Genomic DNA, 23,299 nt, shown 5'->3' with positions numbered 1-23,299 from the left:
TCATATTCACCTCATTAAGTATTGTTTCTTGTTCAGAGTTTTCTCATTGAACCAAAGGTATTAATACCTGCATCGCATTTCTTTAAATTATGTATCAGTGAGATACATTTCTCGCAAATTGAAATATTTAAATATGTCAGAATTTCACATTTATATTTTTAGTCAATTGTTGATAACGTCTAGAGTCTTTTAATCCTCTCAGCGCGGCTCTGTACTCTTTCACAACAAATTCGACATATTTCATTTGTACTGGTGTGATGACAGTCTTCAGTGTGTCTCTCCATGACCTGAACAGAACTTAAATAAGTAAATTTAAGAAATATCTACAATTCCCGCTTAAATTCAATGAAATCAAATTAAATAAATGTCTCTTATCATCACTATCTAGTTTTATTATTGGGTTTCTAAAAGATCATGAAGTATTTTCCTCTTTGTTGGTAGCAAAATAATTATTGAGATTCCTTTCCACACCCTCTATTCTTAAATCCCTGAATCTACATAATAAATTATATATCATATGAAAGATAATTTTATCTACTTTTCTCGGATCCCTCACACTTGATGGTAAAAAGTGTTGGTTTGATATTTTGAATTTTTAAATATTTCTTAAACTTATAATTTTAATAATTATTTCAAAAAAAAACTCTGGTTATTCAAAAGAGCAAAACACAAACTTATCATTTAATGATGTAAATAAAAATAATTGCGTCTTGTAGAGGAAAAATTGGCCTTTGTATCCATAAATGTTTGAAAATTATGAAAAAGATGCTGCGTCCACAACGGGCTGAGAAAATTGAGTATTTTTATGAAATTTCTACTACTCTCTGCCTGAGAGAAATTCAAAGCGATGAGATTTACCTGCAGACATAATTTATTGCCAGTGCACGTCGTCTTGACAGCTGTTATCACCGTGGCTGACGGTGGATTGTTTACATCACTTGACGGTAGCCAGTGAGGGAAGAAGTAACTAAAGTTAAAGTTTGGGCCCTATTTAAACGGCTGTGACTAGATAAATATCAGCCATGGTAATGAATTCATGTAACCATACGGTATTATCCGCCGTACTGCACAAATCTGCTAGTTTGTAGTAATTTAGTGTGACTTAACTTGACTTAGATGCCTTTCGCGTCTCGACCGAAAGATCGGGTCGCCTTGGCTGTTTCCAGTATTTCCTGTGTGAGGTGTCTCCAATATTGCCGGTCCTCTGCTAGGGTTCTCAGATTTTCAAGGTCCCCTGCCGTTATGAGACTAATGCTTTGTCCAAGTGTTGTGAGGTTTTTGTTTAGGATCACAGGGAGTGTTGTGATCGGTCTTCCTCTGAAAAGGTTCCCGTGTTTTTGGAAGTATCCCGACATGGCTTGGTTAGCTGGTATGTTTTTGTCCCTGCGTAGTATATGACCGAAAAGTTGCCATCGTTGTTGTAAAATGTCAAGGGAGATTGGTCTTTCTTTTGTTATCTTATAGAGTGATTCATTTGAGATCTTTTTTGGGTATTTGATGTCCAGTACCCTTCTTAGCTGTGTGCGATGGAAGGCATCCAGATGTTCTTCTTCGGATTTTGTCAACGCCCAAGTGCCGCAGTTATACAGAAGTACCGGTTTTACAAGAGCACGGTACAGTTTCAGTTTGGTTTTTCTCTTTATTTTGTCACCTCTAATCCATACATTGGTGAGTTTACTGAGTGCGGCGTTTGATAGCTGTTTTCTTCTTTGTACATCCTCGGTGTCTCCAATTAGTGAGCCGACTTTCTTTGTTCTTTTCCATTCCTCTTTGTTCCTCGATATTGTTGTAAATTCGGTTTTATTGGCATTGACTTGGAGGTTATATTTCATGAGGGTATTTTGTATGATGTCTATATTTGCTGGTGTTGATCCAATAAAATCGACATCATCTGCATAGGCGATTTCTCTTTGTTCCTCGATATTGTTGTAAATTCGGTTTTATTGGCATTGACTTGGAGGTTATATTTCATGAGGGTATTTTGTATGATGTCTATATTTGCTGGTGTTGATCCAATAAAATCGACATCATCTGCATAGGCGATTTCTCTAGGGATTGCATTCTCAATGTGAGTCGTTGGTTTTGGAATGACTTTTCGAACTTCTTTCAGAGCGTGTTCTAAGTATATTGTGAACAGAATCGGGCTCAGACTATCTCCTTGGGGGGTCCCGATGTTACTTTCGAACTGCGTCTGTTTTGTGGCCCCGTATATCCTTGGTTGTATCTTTGTGTTGCTGAGGAGAAATCGGATTATTCGGAGCTCGTCTTCGTCAACTATGTCTGTTAATATCTCCAAAAGTTTTCCTCTGTCGATCGTATCAAAGGCTGCGGACATATCTATTCCGGTTATTGTTATGGATATGTTTTCTTTGAGTGCCTTTGCTGCCAACCATTTATGTGTCCATACAACGTCCGGTCTTGGCGAAAACCGCTTTGGCTATGTGATAGATATTTTTCTATTTTCGGTCTAATTCTGTTGAGGACAATAGTTGACAGTGTTTTTCTTATTGTATTCAGTAATGTTATTGGGCGCAGATTGTCTACGGGTCCTTTCGTTTTTCCTGGTTTTTGTATTGTAATTAGGACACCGCTGTTTATGTCCCAGTCTTTGTGTGTTGAGAATGTTTTGTTCATTATGTTTGCAATGCTCAGATCCAGGGAGAGGGTACCGCATTTCAGCAATTCAGCGGGAATTTCCTCTTCGCCTGGGGATCTGTTATTGTTTAGGCACTTTATGCTATTTCTAACTTCAGTTGTTGTGATGCGGTTGTTTAGGTCTCTAGGGTTTCCTGAGAAGGGCGATATTTGTGAGACTTGTTTGTGAAATTTCTGCTGGAAGTGGTCAGTTACAATGTCAAGGATATCGTTGGGATTTGTTGTCTGCTTTAGTGTGTTAATAGTAAATCAAATCAAATTTCTTGACAACCCTTCTTTTATCTGGATTCGTCAAAAGCTTGAGTTTTGTCTTTTTCTTGATTCATACAACCCTAAAAAAATTAGAATTACAAGGAAATAATTAATTGTGTCAAAATCACAGTCTTATGTGAGATGTCATAATATCATATTTGTAAATAGAATAACAGCTGAAAACAATGTTTAGGTGGCACTTTGTAATATCCAATATCAAGTGTTGCTTGTGACAATGTAAAATAGCGATGACACCAAAGTTCAACTTACATTTTCTGCCTGGAGCCACGCTGGAAAGGCAAATGAAAGTGCTGCACTTCAAAGACTGGTAAGAAGGGTGGATCAAAATTGCGAATCGCCATTTAACGAAACAAACTTCCACGTGTTCACACATGCCGTGTTGCTTGTGACAAATGACACCAAAACCAATAAGCCTCAATATCGGCAAAACGGTATACATTTACTCCAAGATTTGAGTTCAGATAGTAAATCTATGCTTTTTTCTCATAATAAAAATTTTTATAAACATTAATCATGAGCTTTAAAGTTTCGTGTTGAGTCTTAGTATTGTGCTGTGTTTGATGACACCAAAGGTCACGAGCAACACCAACTTTTAAAGAACTCTATATGAAACTTAATCAGATATGTAATATACTGCAATTGCGTTTAAAAGTAAATTTTGACTTTATACTATTAGTCAAATTTCAATCAAGGGGGGTAAAACATCATATTTAATTTCTACATGATTTCTAAAAGGTGATGTGTTGACTTCGTTTTAAGCACATGCCAAACAGCATTCAAATTTCACTTTCAAGTTGTTTATTTCATATTCTGTTGGAACAGAATATGTTGAGCTATCTCAATTTATCTCTTCTTCATATTAGATTAGTATTTCCTCATATTTTCTGAGATTTCTTCTAATTTACACACTTTTTCAGTATTCATCAGTCCTTATTACCAATGGGCTGGTTTGTGTAAAGTGCCTTAGCAATATTTCTATATGTGTCAGTGCATGACATAATCAGTCGGAAGGTGAAAATTTTAGATTTGCATTTTTTTTTTCATTTGCTGAAAGGATATGCTCCCCAGAGCATTTTAATCTTTATTTAAGGTAAATCGGGTGATTTTTCATGAAGTTATGGTCAGATGTATGGGAAAGGTATCCAGCAACATTTTTCAAATTTCATACACTTGACTAGCTGTAAAAAATATTTAGAAGTGAAATTAAGCTTTGATATTTCCCGAAGATGTATAGAAAGGGTTGATTTAATCATTTATGACAAGAACTCGTTTTTGATAAAAACTGACCTTCTAACTAAACTTGGCAATATCTCAGGGCAATATCTCAGTTCAAACCTTTTCACCATCCGACTGATTATGTCATCCACTGTAACTATAATAATAATAATAGATCTTTATTGTCCATAATTATGGCAATTTGTCATTTATTACACTTGTTATAACGTTATATGATAACTATAATATTGAATACTTATTCTCTCTCTCTCTCTCTCTCTCTCTCTCTCTCTCTCTCTCTCTCTCTCCTCTCTCTCTCTCTCTCTCTCTCTCTCTCTCTCTCTCTCTCTCTCTCTCTCTCTCTCTCTCTTTCTTTCTTTCATGCGTGCGATAAGCACAACATAAACATATTCATTTTCGTTTTCAATTGGCCAAAGTTTTAAAGTATTGCCACCCATCCAGTCACTGATAATGTTCAACATGTTTTGACTGTTCAAAAGAGGCTTCTTACTGATTGACCACAGATGCAACACATAAATATATAGCTGGTATGGCAGTATTTTGCATCACTTGTAGCCGCAAAAATGAAAAGACAAAAACACGGGTTTGCATTGTAGCCATACAATTTGCAGGTTTTGGCAATTTCTCCAGATTTTTAAAAGTGTGCACTGTTGTGAATGAAAGTTATTGTATTCAAGTATCGTAATTTGTATCGTCCATCTCATGTATCGTTCACAACTAGCATCTGTTCTAGTAACTGCCTTGTTGAGAGTCATTCTGTATCAAACCGTCATCCTGTACACATGTATCTTATGTTATGTTGTTTATTAAATGTTCTTTACTGTAACAAGTTGGTTTGTTGATTCTTGGGAGGAAACGTCTTATTAATAAATGATGTAAGAACACAACATGCACCAAGAAAAAATTGCTAGAACCATCTTATATTTTCCAAGATAATTAATTGGGAGTAGCTTCCATAAGCTGTGCAGTTTTCCGTTTCCTTTTTTTTTTTTTTGTTTTTTTTTGGAAGTGATTTTCTTTTACTGTGACAAGGGAAATAATTGCACAGCAATTTTTTCACAATAATGTTTTTACCGAAAAGAGCTTCATAGACTGTTTCCAACTGTTGTACTGTAATCTGATCAGATGATAAGGAGGCGGAGCCCTTGTGTCATTTCAATAAAACAAAGTGCGGATTGACTCCGGGGCTTTGATTGATGACCACCAGTGGGAATTGAATCAGGGACCATTTGGGATGGACATCCTTGGAGATAAAACCCAGGATAATGGGTAGTCAATGATAGAGGGGAGGAAACCATCAGACACTGTGGTGTGGACAGTAGTGGGGAATGAACTTGAGAATACAGAATGTATACCAGGGCTGAGAATCTTCCGCCTGAAGGCGGATCTCTGCCTAATTGGTAGTTTATCTCCGCCCATCCCCATCACAATTCCTCCTTTTTCAAATTTTCACTCACATTCTCTCTTTCAATCTTTCCTCTCTTCTCTCTCTCTCTCTCTCTCTCTCTCTCTCTCCTCTCTCTCTCTCTCTCTCTCTCTCTCTCTCTCTCTCTCTCTCTCTCTCTCTCTTCTCTTTCTCTTTTTTTTTTTTTTTTTTTTTTTTTTTTTTTTCCTCTTTCCCTTTGCCTTTCTTTCTATTACTCTTTTCTTCTTTTTTAAAAATATAGAATTCATAAGATCAATACATATATTGTTCTGGTAGAGAAGTCTCCCCTTCTCTCTTTCTATTTATTTCTCAACCCATCCATTATTTCATCTGGTTATAAAGAGATAATATAGTGGAATAAAGCAATGGTGATTGGCTTCGTTTTCTTTCTTTTTACCTTTGAATTATGGCTTTAAATTTGAGAGTTTCTTGGGTTGTTTTTATAAGCTGACTAACCACTAGGTTTCGGTAACAAAAACCTGCTTTATAAAGTAAACATCAAAACAATACAACACTCTCTGGCCTTGTATTTGAATAACATTGTAGGCCTTTAGCATGTGGAAAGGACAACTCATTAAATGTTTACAAAAAATAAATTTATGTCTAATGATAAGAATGGGTTTATACTAGTAATAGTAATATATTACATAATAATACTAATACAAAACTATGTTCCTGTTATTTTTACACTTTGATGGTGTTTGATCGAGACATTTCCTCATTTTTGACAAATTGCTATTATCATCACTGAATAAAAAACACTCACCAAAACCACTACATCAACATCTCTACCACCACTACTATTACAACCACCACCACACATTCATCCCTACCACCACTACTACTACAAGTAACACCACATCATCCCTAACACCACTACTACTGCAACTACCACCACATCATTCCTACCACAACTACTACAACCACCACCACACAATCATCTCTAAGACCACTACTACTACAAGTAACACCACATCATCCCTAACACCACTACTACTACAACCACCATCACATCATCATCTCCAAGACCACTACTACTACAATCACCACCACATCATCAGCCCTACCACCACTACCACATCATCCCTACCCCCACTCCTACTACAACCACCACCACATTATCATCCCTACCACCACTACTACTACAACCACCACATCATCCCTACCACGACTACTACAACTACCACCACATCATCGTTCCTACCAAAGCTACTACAATCATCCATACAACCACTACTACTACTTCAATCACTACCACATCATCCCTACCACCGCTACTACTACAATCACTACCACATCATCCCTACCACCGCTACTACTACAATCACTACCACATCATCCCTACCACCACAACTACTACAGCCACCACCACATCATCATCCCTACTACAACTACAACCACCAAATGTAATTACACTTTCAACTTTTGAAGTTCCACCGAGTCGTGTCAGAAATTGCTCAGTAAATTTTAGTGTGTTGAGGCCATGTTTAAGTTCGATGGTGGTTTACATATAAAAAATGAAGAAAGACACTGACACTACTTCTCTTTTTGGAGGGAACACAACTAACTGAAGTGATCTCTAGTAGCCTCCTTTTATTCTTATAAACGAGGAGAGCTCACAGAGCATAAGGGAATTAACTCAAATTAATTTAAACGAATTATAAGGTCAATAGGTGGTAGTAGATAGTGAAGCCAAGGGAATGGAAGTGAATATCACCAAAACAGAATGCATGGTAATACAGAAAAACCCCGAAAACAACAACACCTGCAATATAACGATTCACGGCGAGCAGCTTACCAACGTAGAAAGTTTTAAATACCTAGGTTCAATAGTGACAACAGATGGAAGATGTAACCGAGACATACGAGCAAGAATAACTCAAGCCAAACAGGCCTTCATGGACCTGGGAAACATTTTGAAAAACAAACAGATGTCGTTCGGGATTAGATTCCGAGTCTTGAAGTGCTACGTGTGGCCAATCTTGTTCTACGGATGCGAAAGCTGGACTACAAATGCAGAAACACAAAAGAACATTGAAGCATCTGCAAATTCGATAGTATGCTTTTGCGTAGGGTTGAATTTTTCTGAGAATTGGAAAAATTTTGATTTGTCGGTGATAATATGTGATGATGCCCCACTATCCACTAAGAGAGAATTTATTTGTGCATCAGCACCTTCACAATTTACATATTCAGATATTCTGAATGAAAATGAATGTCCACACACTGTGTCATTTTGGGTGTCCCAGTCCCTCATCGATTTTGCATGGCTTCGGCAAAACTCGGTATCATGTGATGGCGATTTACAATACCTGCACCAACGTTGTTGATATGTAGATTTTGGTTTAATTTTACGACAAAATTTTGTATCATGTAAAGGACTACGACATACGCTACACCAACGTGGATGGGATTCATATTTCTTTTCTTTCTTTGAATTTGTAGTAGGTGTTCTAATTTGAAGCTTTTCAAAAGCCAAAATTGAGTTTGATTTGGAATTTTCACTAATGTTCTCAGTGTCTTCAAAGTTTCTTAAAGCTGTCTTAAATTCAGAGAAAGTAAGAGGGTCATCTTTCTGAGTAATTACTGTGATGAAAGGTTTGAAGGTTCCTGGTAGGCCTTTCAATGTCATGGCCACCAGTAATCCATCACTAATCTTTTCTCCGACTTCTTGGAGTGATGCTGCTGTTGTTTCAGCCCTTAAGATATAATCCGTCACGGTTTCATCAGTTTGTTTTACCAGTGAAGTCAGTTCTGTGTAAAGGGTGATTATACGAGGTTTACCTTTTGGTCTGTAATGGTTTCTTAGAATTTGCATTGATTTCCGGCCATCATCTTGTGCGTCACGTATAATCAATGATAGACTACGATTGTCTTAACATTGCACAAGTTCAGCGAAAATTTCTGCGTTTTTGTTAAAATCTATATTCACATCATCTTTGGCGGTAATGGTTTCGTGTAATTTTTGAAGTCTCAGGTAACCCATAAACTTTACCTCCCAAAGGTCGAATTTTCTTTCGTCACCGTCGAAATATAGTCGTACCTGGGCCCATAACCTGTTGAGGCCATGTTTAAGTTCGATGGTGGTTTACATATAAAAAATGAAGAAAGACACTGACACTGCTTCTCTTTTTGGAGGGAACACAACAAACTGAAGTGATCTCTAGTAGCCTCCTTTTATTCTTATCAACGAGGAGAGCTCACAGAGCATAAGGGAATTAACTCAAATTAATTTAAACGAATTATAAGGTCAATAGGTCAACATAGTGAAATTCAAATTTATAGGTTGCATGGATGGGTCATCATCTTCACGATGAAAAATTTCCTCCTTTTTTGTGACCAGTCATTCTCACCCCTGGTATACACAAGTGGGAAGTGAACCTGGATGCACCCTGGACTATGAGATGTTATAACCAGTGGAGAGCAGACCCAAAATTTTGTGATGTGAACACGAGTTGGGAGTAAGCCTGGGATTATGGGCTTTTGAGGAGTGAACTGGGGGCTGTAAGATATAGACACAAGTGGGAAGTTAAGAGAGAAATCTGTCACTTTTTGAGGTGGACACCCAGAACTATGTGAGGAGGATAACAGTAGGGAGTGAACTCAAACTATTTAAGGTGGACATTCGTAGGAAGTAAAAATGGGATATATACATCAGTGGAGAGTAAACCTGAGACTATGGGAGGTTGAAATCATTGGAGAGTAAAGCCAGGACTGTGAGATATGGACACCAGAAGAGAGTGAATCCTGGACTATGGAAGGTAGACCCTATTAGGGAGTGAACCCTGGGGTATGAGAGGTGGACACCCCTAAGGAGTGATCGTGGAACCACAGATATGGACTCTTGTGGAGAGTAATTCTGAGAATATTGGAGGTGGACACTAGTGGGGAGTGAATGCAGGACCATGTGATATGGACACCAGTGAAATTTGAGATCGTGGGCATGCCTGCAACAGCTTTGTTGAGGAGAACTTTTTAAAACCTTGTTAGCTTTTTGTAATGATCATTTCTATAGTTACTCTCTCTACCAGTTACTCAATCCCACAACACCTTTCTCTTTCATCAACAATGTCAGTTTTTACGAAATTCAATAGCAATATTTCTGCAAAATTTGTAGAGTTTTCGCGCACAATATTTTGGAATTTGGTTGCAAAATTGTGAATTTTATTTTGCAAAAAAATGCAATGCCAGAAATGAAATTGGTTTTTATTAAATTTTTTTCCACAACAGTGTCATCTTTTCTAATTGGATCCCAGTAAAACTAAAGCCCATTGAGCATGAATGACTCTCTAATGGTTTTATATTTGTGATTGATAATTGTTTTTAGGTTCTTAAAGATTATTTAATTAATTTATTTTATCTTTTTTTTATTTTGTTCATTTTTCATTTTTCCAGGAGTCAGTTTGCCTATGTTTGAGGATTATCAAGATGGATCAGACAGTGAGTTATTTTTTAAACAATTATTTTGAAAACTTTGGGGAACTGATTTGGATCATCTGTTGTAAACTCTCACGAAAACCGAACGATTGATAATTGTGGTTATGAATGAGCTAGAAGATCATCGATAATTTTTAGATCTGAATAAATGACTTTATTTCCACCATGATCAAAACTTGCAATAACGTTTCTTAGAATTCTCACACGGCTAATTAGTTTTACATATTTGGCTAATAAATGGTATGGATTTGTTTCTGAATTCTTCTTGAGTGCAATGTGTAGTTAATTGTTTGTTGTTGTTGGGGATTTTTACGCTAATATTAGTGATTGTGTAATCCTCCTAAAATAGTTTAAGTGCTGGATACTGTAATTTCTTAGCATCTCTTTAAAATTTGTATTGATGATTCCTTTAGATAGTTCTAATCCTGTTTCAAATTGTTTGCCTTGTGTACAGCTTATGAGCTGACAGGTTTAGCTCGAGGTGGACAACAAATTGACAAGGCCAAGAAAGCATATGGACAAGCAATTCATCTTTTAGTAGAACTTGCCTCCTTGCAGACTTCTTTCATTACGTTAGATGAGGTCATTAAAATCACAAATCGCAGAGTGAACGCCATAGAACACGGTAAGTTTGGCATCATTTACCAGTGATTTTGCCATGTGAACTCCTTCACTGTCAACGCTAGTCGAGGGCTAACCTCTTACGGCAATGTACATCTACCCCCCTTCTCTCTCTCTCTTTCTCTCTCTCTCACTCTCTCTCTCTCTCTCTCTCTCTCTCTCTCCCCCCCCCCCTACCCCCATATCGGACAGGGAAGCACTTATTGTGTCTTCTGTCGCCCTACATCTGTTTTCTGTCTTTATCTTGGAATGACATTACTTGGTTTTGTCCTGTCCGGATACCGTGGCTGTGAAGAAAACAGTCAGATCTTGAGTTAGGTTTATGAGTGAGGTGATATTTCTTTTGTCTTGTAAATCTCTCTGTTATGCACTATATTATTTTGGTTTTACATAATGTGAGCCAAGGTCAAAAGGTGCTCTACTGACCCCCCATGACTTTGAATCCAATTTTATGACAAATGACTCGTGTGCAATCAAAAGTATTTTTTACAGATATCAAGTCAATATCCTTAGATATAAAATTAGATGGCAAATTGTTTCTGTTTTTCTCATGGTTCTTGAATTTGTTTTATCTTCACTAAAATATATAGATTTTCTTTGGTGGATTTCACCAGTCATTGATGGTGGTCATTGCGGAAGGGCCTTTGATAAATCGTTTGTTGTGTTATGAAGTCTGTCACTTCTAAACCGAAATATATAATGTTTGAAGATTATTTTGAACCAAATTTCAATTAAAATGATATAGAAATAGATTTGTTATGGGCTTTTATAAAAACAGGTATCACTTCTCCCACCCGTCGTCATCGATTCTCTCTGTTTAGATTGCATGTTCAAAAGGAACTGCTTCATGTTTTTGATGAGTTCACCAACTTCTTGTTCAGTTGCCAGATGGCATTTATTCATGGCGATAAGTTGAATGTTGTTGTCATCACATTTATCTTTGTCAGAAGTGACACCAAAAGGTATGAGTAATACATCTGTAAAGTAATAATTAGCTACAGAAATTATACGTTTTTAAAGTATAGCCTAATGAAAATAGAGTTAGTTTATTCATCAACTCTGGTAGTCTTAATTTTTTTTTTGATGAACCAAGTTAATTTTTGACACGAAGGTCATTGTTGTCAAATGGAGTAAGCAACACAAGATCAATGCAGAGCTACAAGTACTTATCATGCTGTAATAAATAATTCTCAATATTAAGTACTTTATGGAATATAAACTTTTTATTTGGCTATATTGTTTGTCATTTCAATATTATTTTGGAATATTCAATGTAAGGTGCATAAAATAGTGTGTTTGATGCCATCAACATATTTTCAAAAGCAACTTCAACAAGTATCAAACAATGCAGAGATGTGCTCAGTCTAAGTTGGCATTGTCTTTATTACATACAGCATCAGTTGTTAACTCAAAACTTTACATTTCCACACATTTGTGTCTCCATTTCTTGTTGCTTGAAAACTTTTGTTTGGCTAACGTGTCGCTTCCTCCGATAACACGACTGTATGTTTATTTTATATGTATAAAACCATGTTTTAAGGTTGAAACTTTTCTGTTTGATAATTATCTAATCCTGAAAATAAAGTTTTAAGTGGTTGCAAAGTTTTTGAGTTGCTTTTCTGTGATATTTTTGTCGCCATCAATCAGAAGTGACACAGTGGACACTTGTCATTTTTGTGTCAAACTTTAGGTCACCTGTGCTTGTGTCAGGATGAGACTTTTAGGTGATCTCAAACTAAGTACAATGGTAGTGTGCTCTTGGAGTCTGCACCTGTTCCCTATTTGAACCAATTCCCTTTTGTTTAATTTTTCTAGGGTGCCTCAATTTTAATCCTAGAACTTTTACTATCCCATTTTCTTCCTTTTACATGGCGCTGATATGACCTACTACAACCACGACCACTATATCAGCATCACTACCACTACTACTACAACCATCCCCACCACATCATCATCACTACCACTACAACTGCCACCACCACATCATTATCACTACCACTGCTACCGCAACCACCACCACCACATCATTATCATTCCCACTACTACTACTACCACAAGCACCACCAGCACATCATCATCACTACCACTACAACCACCCTCAGCACATCATCATCACTACCACTACTACTACTACTACAAATACCACCACATCATCATCACTGCCACTACTACTACAACCACCACCACTACCACAAACAGCTTCAAAACAAAGCACTAAATATGGAGAATCACAGTCGGGTGTTCTGTGCTGATTGGGGTCAGAAATCAGCTGTCGCAATCCGGTGTTCTGTCAAGCAATGGGTTAAGAACTATACAATTCGTAAACACAATGCCAAATACGATCCGAATTCCCTTTTCTTATATGCGGAGATTCCTCTTTCGGCATTGAAATTCCTCTGAGTGGTGTCTTGAAATTGCTGTGAGCCAAATGTTACGTTGGCATCTCTGCGAATGCCAAAACCATGCTCTGTTTGTTGAGATTCAAGGTACGCAATTATATTACTTATTAAACCCATTACTCATTCACTATGTTGCTACTGAACAAGACTCTGAGTTTATATTGATTCACAAATTTTTTTGACGGTATTTATATGTTAACTTTGTATAATGTTCATGCTTGGGATTTTTTTTCCGGTAGTTATTCGACTTTCCTATTTACTTCTAGTCTTGATATGGTTAAGAAGTCATGATTATTGCAGAGTGTGTGTCTAAGGAAATTTATATTCTTATTTCGACATCATTATTTTAATTTTATCGAAAAAATTTACTGAAAAGGAGTGGTTGTAGTAAATAAATCTTGGATATCTTACCATTTTATATCTGCAATCTCTCTTTATTGAGGGAAGCATAACTAGTTACCTCTTTATTATGGTCCTTATTGGAATGGTCCACAAACACTGATGATAACAAGTGAGCACTGATTTATTTCTTAAAAGCATACACAAAACCTTAGTTTTTAAAATAGTATTTTTTGTTGTTATTTATTTCAGTTATCATCCCTAGAATCGAAAACACGTTGGCTTTTATTACTTCAGAGCTTGATGAGAGGGATAGGGAAGAATTTTACAGGTAAATGATCCTCTTTTATAAGATTTTTGTTTTAAATCACAGTTGGTAGAAATAAGAAGCAATTGCCCTGCTTGTTCCATCAATTTTGTTACTTTCATTAATTTTGTCCTGGTGATACAGATAGGTAAAAAGCAAAGTTATAAGGAATTATGTTCGAGTTGTCATGGGCAAGTGTAAAGGCAATTGTTATCAATCAGTTTTATATTAGCTCAGAATGCATAATATTCAGAAATATTTGTGCGGTTAGTACACAGAGACAATATAAATGTGAAACAAATACAGGAATCTATAGTACTTCTTTGTAACTTCTTTGCTGTTGTTTTGAAGTAGTTAAAAATGGAGATGTTCCTTTCGTCTCACATAAATGAACACGCAACATAAGGTTGATGCAAAGTGTCGCAGTAAATATGACAGTGATGGCTAACGAAGTGAACTACAAGAGTATTACTTTCGATGGTAAGGGTAAGGAAAAGTACTCACCTGTTATTCCTGGTAAAAAAAAAAAAAAAGAGCTGAGTAAAACCAACTTCATTTATTTTATTTGTAAGTAGGCAGGTTTGTGGTGATAGATCACAATGTCTGACGGTTTAATCATGATCTTTGTGGCTATGTGGTCTTGTGGTATGACACTCGCTTTTGAATTCAAAGGTCCTGGGTTCGAGCCTTGCTCAGCGCATAGTTGAGTCCTTGGAAAAGGCTCTTTACTTACATTCTCTCGTACTCAGGTGTAAAATGAGTACCAGGCAGTTAACAGCATTGTTCTGTCTGAAAAAAAAAAGTTAATATTGCCTAACAGGCATCATGTCTCGTCCTACATGTTAATTGTTGCTATTGGCCTGGGGCCTCTTGTAAAGCACTTTGAGACTTTGAGTGGGTATTGCGCTATATAAAAAGCTCTCATTTTAATTTTAAAATCATTGATTGGGTGTATTTTAAAATTGAAAACAATAAATTGATATTTAATTTATTTTGTTTGTAATTACGTCAAAAAAAATTACTTAATTCTAGTCATGTAGAAAAAGTGACCAAAATATGTGGACTTGAATGCATGTAAATTATTAGTCGCATAATCCTTTATGAAACCCCATTTTGTACATACTCTAGTGTGTTATCTAATTCTGAAATCTCCAGTACAAAGGGGGGAGGGGGGGCAAGTTTTTTTACAAAAGCAATTTTATGTTTTGGTATAAATTTTAAAATAATGCTTTATTTCCACTATTGTCAAATCTTGGCCTCGCAATCTTCAGAATTGCAGCCATTCAAATATTGGTGAACTCTTATATTTCAAGTGTGCATTCTATTTGAATAATCTCAAGGAGGGTGGAGCATGTCAGTCTGAATGCACAAATAACTGCAAGGAAATGGGACGTGTATGCACTATACACTCATTAGAAGTAAAGTAGCAGCCATTGAAAGCCAGTGAATATATGAGTTGTCATACTTGTTCTTTAATTTTTTTGCTAATGTACTGAAAATCAAGGGTCATATTTTGAATATCATTTTTTGAAAGTCAGATTTTAAAATAAATTTGGAGTATTTTCTATAATTTTATTTATCTTTATTCTCATGATTTACCTGGTTAAAATTACAGCTTTGTTTATGTATAATGATTTGTTGGTTCTTTGTTAAACATATTTTATCGCATTTATTGTTCTAGGATCCTTTTTTTTTTTTTTTTTTTTTAAATGGATCGTAATATTGTGCTTTATTTCTAATCTAAACCTTAAAAAATATCATTTGTCTTATGCTAAATAGGTTGAAGAAAGTCCAAGAGAAGAAAAAGAAGAACAAGGATATTGATGACAGGCAAAGGGCGTTTGATGCTGCCCAACGTGGTCACAATACTGTAGATCAACCACCCACCATCTTTGATGATTTCAGAGACCCAGATATATTGTTTGACTGATTTTGATAATCATTAGTAGTTTTATTAATTACGATATATATATCAAAATCATTTAGATCTTTAACATATTAGATGAGAGGTATTTGTTGGGTTTTTTTCCCTCAATTTCAAGCCCATTGTGTAATGCATATTATATACTTATAAGACCTATATTTTACTCAGGTTACTGATAAGTATTTATCGTATAAAAATACCAATTTTGTTGGGGGTTTTTTCATTAATATTCCAGGTACGGTAGTTTGTTGTTTTTTAGTTTGTATGTTTGTTTTTGTTTTTTTGTATGTTTCTTTTTTTTGGGGGGGGGGGGGGGGTTGTTGGTTGTTTTTTTTTTTTCTTTGCTTTTGTCAGTCAGTTAAAGACAAGACACATCCGTAAAGTTGATCAATTTAAAAATTTTGTTTTTTATTTATCATTTTACCACTCAAGTCATTGTGGTAAATATCATTGCCCATCAGTCCTTAAGACATGTCTGGCTCCTGGTGCCAATGAAAGCTATTTCTTCAATGAATAGCTTGCAACCATTCTTACATTTCTACTGGGACATGAATTATGTTAATAAAAGTATTGGTTTTTCAAATTAAAGAATGCTGGCAGAAAATATCATTACGATTATGAGTGTGTCTAGTCTAATATGTTGCTAGGATAGGTAAGACAGATTAAGATTGTAGCTTTTAATTATACTTAACTTTGCTAGAATTTTTTGTTATGAACCTGCCATTCCATTCCATTAATATGAGAAAAAGTCACCACATACTAGCTTCCACAGCATTATGCTATTGTTATTATTTAAATCTATGCTTTTACTCCGCAAGCAATTTGGTTGCTTTAGACTGCGACTGGCAAACTTTCTATATTTATAGTTTTTTAACCCCCCCCCCCCCCCTCTCTCTCTCTCTCTCTCTCTCTCTCTCTCTCTCTCTCTCTCTCTCTCTCTCTCTCTCTCTCTCTCTCTGATGGGTGAAAGTTCGCCGGCATATGCCGAAAATTCCGGTTTTATAGTAGATGTAATAATTGCCTTCCGGCATTTTGACTCTGCCGGCTTTATATCATTATTGCACCACCGGAACGTTAGCTTTTAGTACTACTAGGAAATACGGATGTGTAGACTATTTAATATTATTCCAAAGGTGACAATTGAACACATGTGTCACTTCTCTTTCATACATTTGGTCTGTTACACATCTGCTGATGAGTCACATTTTGTACTATTTTATCGTTCCAGTTGGTTATTAAATGCTGGTTTTCACTAAAACCTTTCACACCGCTTTTGAAGATTTGCATTGAATTATGCATATAAGCTTATTTTATACTTCAAATGGTCTCAGATCCATTTAAGTTTCTACTTCTTATTAAATAGAACTTGTCAAGTGAAAATAAAATAGAACCAACATCTTTGACAATGAAGCCTTAAATCAAGGACTGTATTACCAATAAACATAAACATAAATGGGTTATTTCCCTTTATAATACAACTGAAAATACTTCATTTTGATTGTTTAAATTTATAATATTTTTTTCTTTAATATTTTGAATGAGTCGAATTTTTAAAATTATTATTATTATAAAATGGGAAGCTGTAGGTTTTTAAAAAAATGCACTAAGACTATTTTTGGGGGATTCAACTTGTATATCACAAAGGTGGGTATTTCCCATATTTGAACCAAAAGTAGTTGTAGTATTAGTAGTCACCACTGATACAACCACCATCACAGCATTGACACTGCCACAACCACTACCACCACATCATCATCATTATCACCACGACCACTAGAGCATCATCACTACAACAACCTATGACAACACTAACATCAAAACAAGTACCATGGTTGGGGTCTCTTGATCACTTCTTTGGGGTGTTTCGAATTGTAATAGCCCTTACTATTGCAATTTCTGAGCCTTTTACTATACAAATTTAAAGTGATGGCTTATCTTGGTGTCTCCATAAACCAGGTAATACTGTAATCACAAGAGATTGCTGCGAATGAGTGTTTAAATGACAAAGATCATTTTTGCTTTGGGTTTGGTGTTAGCTTTTATATAAATTATGTTTTCAATCATGCAGATGTAATACTTTTTTTTTTCTTTAAAAAACACATTTAGATTCATAGTTAAATGTACCTTTCACTCTGGGAAAGTTGGCACTCAACCGGTGAGTCGTAGTTCGCAAATAACTAAATTAGCATCTTTTTCAGGCAAACCGGCTTCAACGGTCTGTCTTTCATGCAAATTGATCCCCATTAACTTTCACCCATGCTCTCTCTCTCTCTCTCTCTCTCTCTCTCTCTCTCTCTCTCTCTCTCTCTCTCTCTCTCTCTCTCTCTCTCTCTATCTCTCTCTCTCTCTCTCTACCCCCCTCTGGGTGGCGATCCTGACCTCCCATAGCGGGCAGGGAGGTACATACTGTATCTTCTATCCCCTTATATCTGTTTTCCAACATGCTTTCTGTCTTTGTCTTGGAATGAGATTACTTGTTTTTTTTTTCCTGGCCCTGGTCGGAGTCCTGCCTTGGAGGGAAACAGTCAAATGCATAGTTATTGTTTTGGGAGATGATATTTTTTTCCTTGTAAATCATCTCTCAGTTATGTATCATTATATTTATTTTTTATGAATAATGTAAGCATTTGAGTGTATTCCTCTTTGTTGGATTTTGTGCTTGTGTCCGGATGAGACTTATAGGTGATCTCAAACTAAGTACATTGGTGGTATGCTCTTGGATTCTACATCTGATCCCTATTTGTTCCTAGTTCCCCTTTTGTCTTACTTTTTCTTGGGTGCTTTAATTGTACTTCCAGAACTTTTTACTATCCCATTTTCTTCCTTTTTATTGGCGCTGATATAACCTAAATGTGTTGCAAGCACCGTAAAACCCTTAAAAACAAACAACAAACAATCTCCCTCTCCCTCTTTCTCTCTCTCTCTCTCTCTCTCTGTTTCTCTCTCTTTTTTTTTTTTAATTGGAGGGATCTGGATGTTATAGATGTTATACTATCGAGAAGTTGAATGGCAAAACAAAAATTTTCACACAAGATATATGAAGGTGATTTATGTTTGAATTTGTACAAAATTAATATTCAGATTTGTTATTGCATTCCATTGTTTAAAAAAAATTTGTCTGGTTTGAATGCGATTAAATTTTATGTTAATCCAGTTTTTGTCAACATAAATTCTTACAGATTTGTCTTATTTCCTTCTGTACATAAGTATAAGTAATATCATTTATATTTTTCTTTGTATTTTGTTTATAACTTTATCCACTACTTTAAGACTGTGACTTGGTTTGCATGGCGTTTTTGTTTAGCATTGTCATTTACTTTTACATAGTTTTACAATATTATGAACATTTATTGTTCATGAGAAATGTATACAACGATATTAAGCGGATTTTTCAATTATATTAAATGACTTGTGCATTTGTAGGTTTATAATTGTTAGTTTTTATAAAAACTGAAGCATAATAGTAAATGTTAATTACTCTTTTTACATTATCATATAATTAACTTAAGGAAAGCATTTAAATAAAATGCTCTTGCCCCCCCCCCCCCCCCACCCCATCCCGTCTTTCTCTCTCTCTTTTTTTTCATTTTGCTAATCTCCTTGTTTGTAAACACGGAATTCGAAAAGTGGAGAGGCTTCTGCTGATAGATTTATTGGAGTCGAAAACGTACGCTTTTTATAATTTTTTTTTTTTTTAATCTGATGGAAAAGGGTTGTGATGAAATTATAGTTATTTCGTCCACTGTAATGTTGGATGGAATACCTTGAGAAGTACAAGTGAGCATGACAGTCACTTTGTGCTGTGCTTCCGACAATCCATGGACATTTCTAAAACGAATTTTTTTTTTTTGTTTTGTTTGGATTATTAATCTCATCTAATTGTTATTATTGTTTGTTAGTGGTGCTTATTTATTACATATTCTATTTCGGATCATGTTTAATTATTGACAATGAATTCTATTTTTCAACCTGGGCCTGAGTCAGAGGCAGAAAGTAATCCCGAGTATCGTGATAGACATTCAACCGACAAACAATGATAATGATACCAATCCTAAGCCGTCTTACGACTGGGTGAAAAAATCTAGACCCCGGTCAGGAAAATCAAACAGTTCTACTTCTAAGGGAAAATGTAAGGCCTCGAAGGATAATACAGTAGAATTACTTTAAACCGAAATTTTGGGGACCTTCTAAGCCATTTCGGTTTAAAGACATTTTGGTTTAAAGCAAGTTCCCGTTTTGCGATGTTTTTCAAGGGTAGTAACTATTTAAGGAATTTGCTCATTTAATTGTATCATGGGTTTCCCCTTAAATGGAGTTGTTGAATAAATGCCATCTTCGTAACCATTTTTAAAATGATTTTTATTTTAATTGTTTGGTTTGGTTTTTTTTGGTGTATTTCAAAAATATTTTTGGGGGTTTTCGTTTTTCATTCAAAATTGTTGAGAGAGTTGAGTTCGGGATGCCGTGTTTTCTTTTACATATCTCCATCTTGATCAACTTTTCTTTCATTGACTTCACATAGTATTTTGATTTTAAACTCAAACGTGTAAGCACAGTGCTTTCTTTTAGACATCTTTTCGTAAAATGTAAAGCTAAAATAAGATCGAAAGTTCTTGTGCGATAATTGATAAGGAATGATGCGCAGCTACTCAGAGGTTAAGTGAAAAGGAGTGTCAATGCTAAGCTGTCTACTACACACCCCTCTTTTGTTGAAAAGCTATTAGGTTCAAAGGCCCAATTACATAGAACCTCCCCCTCCCCTTTATCCCATCACACACACACATTTAAACTAAGTGGAAATGAAATGGCATATCAATGGTAAGTTGGCTAACCCCCCCCCCCCCCCCCCCCCCCATGTTGTCATGTTGAAAATTTGTCAGTTCCAAAGCATGAACACATGAGTGAGAACATCTCGCTTACGTGATTCTACACCCCAACTCTCTCTCTTTCCTAATTTTTCGCCTGCCAGGCACCCGTTGTCTTCCTTTTCCAGTCTGCGCGATTGTGGGTTGTGCCAAGCCCAAGTGCAGCGATTGAAGTGTTTGCCTACCCCCCCCCCCCCCCCCCATTCCACCCTTCACCCTCATCTTATACTTACGCTCTTTGTTTAATATCTCGCCGGGCATTATTACGTGTGGCCACCTTCCCGAATTTTTGAAGAAAAATAGAGAAAGAGAAAAAGGGAAGGTGCTCTCAAGTTGTTTCGGTTTAAAGAAAGTCCTGCTTAGAAGTATTTCGGTTCATCGTAAGAATTAGTACAAAGATAATGAAGAAACTAGTACAATTTATTAAATTCTTTGCGGTTTAAGGTATTTTTCGGTTTAGCTTCTTTCGGTTTAAAGTAATTTTACTGTACTAGATCTTATAATTCATCTGATGACCTTAAATCGATTAAGGATCAACTCAGTGTTTTGATGGGACTAGTGCCCATTGTCACCGAAAGGAAAGAAGCCTATGACAATACCAATTCTGTTATGGTATGTGATGATGATAATGCCTCGGCCATTATCTTAGATAACAATGAAAATTGTGATACCTCAGTTGATGATACTAACAATGATGCCTCGGCCATCATTTGCCCTAATGAAACTAGCACCTTGGCTGCTAGTTGTAGTAACCCTAGCCTTAATTACTTCATGAATGTGTGTGGATCTAAGGAAAAACCTAAGATTAATATTGAAAATAACAATGCTGTTGGGGTTGAAAAGGTCCTTTGTGATGGGTTAGACAAAGAAATACGAAATGATAGATAATCTACTTTCCAAATATGATGCGCCTACATATTGTTCTAGAATCAATGTCATTCCATAGTGGGCAGGGAGGTACTTATTGTCTTCTATCCGCCCATATCTGTTTTCCAACTAGCTTACTGTCTTTGTCTTGGAATGAGATTACTTGGTTTTGTCCTAGCCCTGACCGGATACCCTTGGTGAGAGGGAAACAGTCAAATGTATAGTTAGTTTTGAGAGATGATATTTTTTTCCTTGTAAATCATCTCTCTGTTATGTAATGTATTATGTTTTGTTTACATATTATATATGATTTGGAAACATTTGAGTGTATTCCTCTTAGTCTTAGTGGGGACCTATGCTTGCGACTGGGTAGGACTTTTAGGTAATTTCAAACTAAGTACTTCGATAATGTGCTCTTGGAATTTACATCTGTTCCCTATTTGGTCAAATTCTCCTTTGTCATACTTTTTCTTGGGTGCTTTTAATTGTAATTCTAGAACTTATTACTATCCCATTTCCTTCCTTTTTACTGGCGCTGCTATGATCTTAATGTGTTGCAAGCGCTGTAAAACCCTTAAAAACAAACAAACAATGTAATTCCATATAACGAAGAATTATTCAAAAATTGCTCTGGCGCCTGTAGGTTTAGGGATATTCTTCTTCTTCTAGGTTCCATGCCTGGTCCAGGCTTCGGATACTGCATGAATTATCTCTCTCCATTCCTCCCTGTCTCTTGCTTTTTCAAACAGCTCTTGGATTGTTAGGTTGGTGAAGCCCTTCAGTTGGTCTATGAGTGTTTTTCTTTGTCTTCCCCGGGCGCGTTTACCAGGTATTTTTCCACAACTTGCCAGGTATTCATTCTTATCTTTCCTTACTATGTGTCCGAAAAAGGATAGTTGTCGATCCGCTATTAAGGGCATTAGTTTCCTTTGTTGGTATGTTTGTTTTAGCACTTCTTCGTTCGTTTTGTGTGCAGTATACGATATTCTCTGCATCCTTCTCAAACACCACATTTCAAAAGCTTCAATGTTCTTTTGTGTTTCTGCATTTGTAGTCCAGCTTTCGCATCCATATAACAAGATTGGTCACACGTAGCACTTCAAGACTTGGAATCTAATCCCGAACGACATCTGTTTGTTTTTCAAAATGTTTCCGAGGTCCATGAAGGCCTGTTTGGCTTGAGTTATTCTTGCTCGTATGTCTCGGTTACATCTTCCATCTGTTGTCACTATTGAACCTAGGTATTTAAAACTTTCTACGTTGGTAAGTTGCTCGCCGTGAATCGTTATATTGCAGGTGCTGTTGTTTTCAGGGTTTTTCTGTATTACCATGCATTCCGTTTTGGTGATATTCACTTCCATTCCCTTGGCTTCACTATCTACTACCACTTTGTCAACAATCTTTTGAAGTTGGATTTCTGATGTTGCAACGAGTACCGTATTGTCTGCGTATCTAATATTATCTATGTTGTGACCTCCTACTTTTATTCCCTCCATATTAGTTATGCCCCTCATGATTGTTTCTTGGTATAGATTAAACGGATCTGTTGAGGCAACACACCTTGACGGACTCCTTTCTTAATAGGAATGGAATTTCCTGTAGAGTTTCCGATTTTGATAGATGCCTGCTGGGTGTAGTATAATGTTTGCATGAGTCTGAGATCTTTTTCATCAGCGCCAATGGAGTGCAGTTGTTTTAGTATTTCTTCGTGGCGTACTCTATCAAAAGCTTTTTTGTAGTCGACAAAACAGAGGTATAGTGGGGTCTGAACCTGTATAGCTCTTTCACTTAGGTATATTGCGTTCCTTGTCCCTCTGTCAGGTTGGAATCCATATTGTTCTTCTGCGATTTCGGGGTTAATCTTATTCCTTAGCCTGTTGATAATTATACGCAACAGTATTTTGTTGATGTGGCTTATTAAACTTATAGTTCTAAAATTTTCGCATCTGA

At 36.1% G+C, this 23,299-nt stretch overlaps 1 protein-coding gene across 1 annotated transcript in view; it reads left to right on the top strand.

Moving 5' to 3' along the window:
* Positions 1–23,299, top strand: part of LOC144979566 (V-type proton ATPase subunit D-like) — a 58,178-nt gene that overhangs the window by 33,443 nt on the left and 1,436 nt on the right. Inside the window, exons 4-7 of the mRNA XM_078926298.1 lie at positions 9,986–10,030; positions 10,482–10,652; positions 13,639–13,717; positions 15,473–23,299. The exon at positions 15,473–23,299 is cut by the window's right edge and continues 1,436 nt beyond it. Of these exons, the coding sequence (XP_078782424.1) occupies positions 9,986–10,030; positions 10,482–10,652; positions 13,639–13,717; positions 15,473–15,623 (446 nt within the window). The 3' untranslated portion in view covers positions 15,624–23,299. The remainder of the gene's footprint in view (positions 1–9,985; positions 10,031–10,481; positions 10,653–13,638; positions 13,718–15,472) is intronic.

The sequence above is a fragment of the Berghia stephanieae genome, chromosome 1 (genome assembly GCF_034508935.2).
Source record: "Berghia stephanieae isolate SIO BIC M18660-M18661 chromosome 1, UCSD_Bste_1.3, whole genome shotgun sequence".
Taxonomy (NCBI): Eukaryota; Metazoa; Mollusca; class Gastropoda; order Nudibranchia; family Aeolidiidae; genus Berghia; species Berghia stephanieae.
Note: the sequence above shows the minus strand (reverse complement) of the source record. Positions and strands in the feature narration are given on the sequence as shown.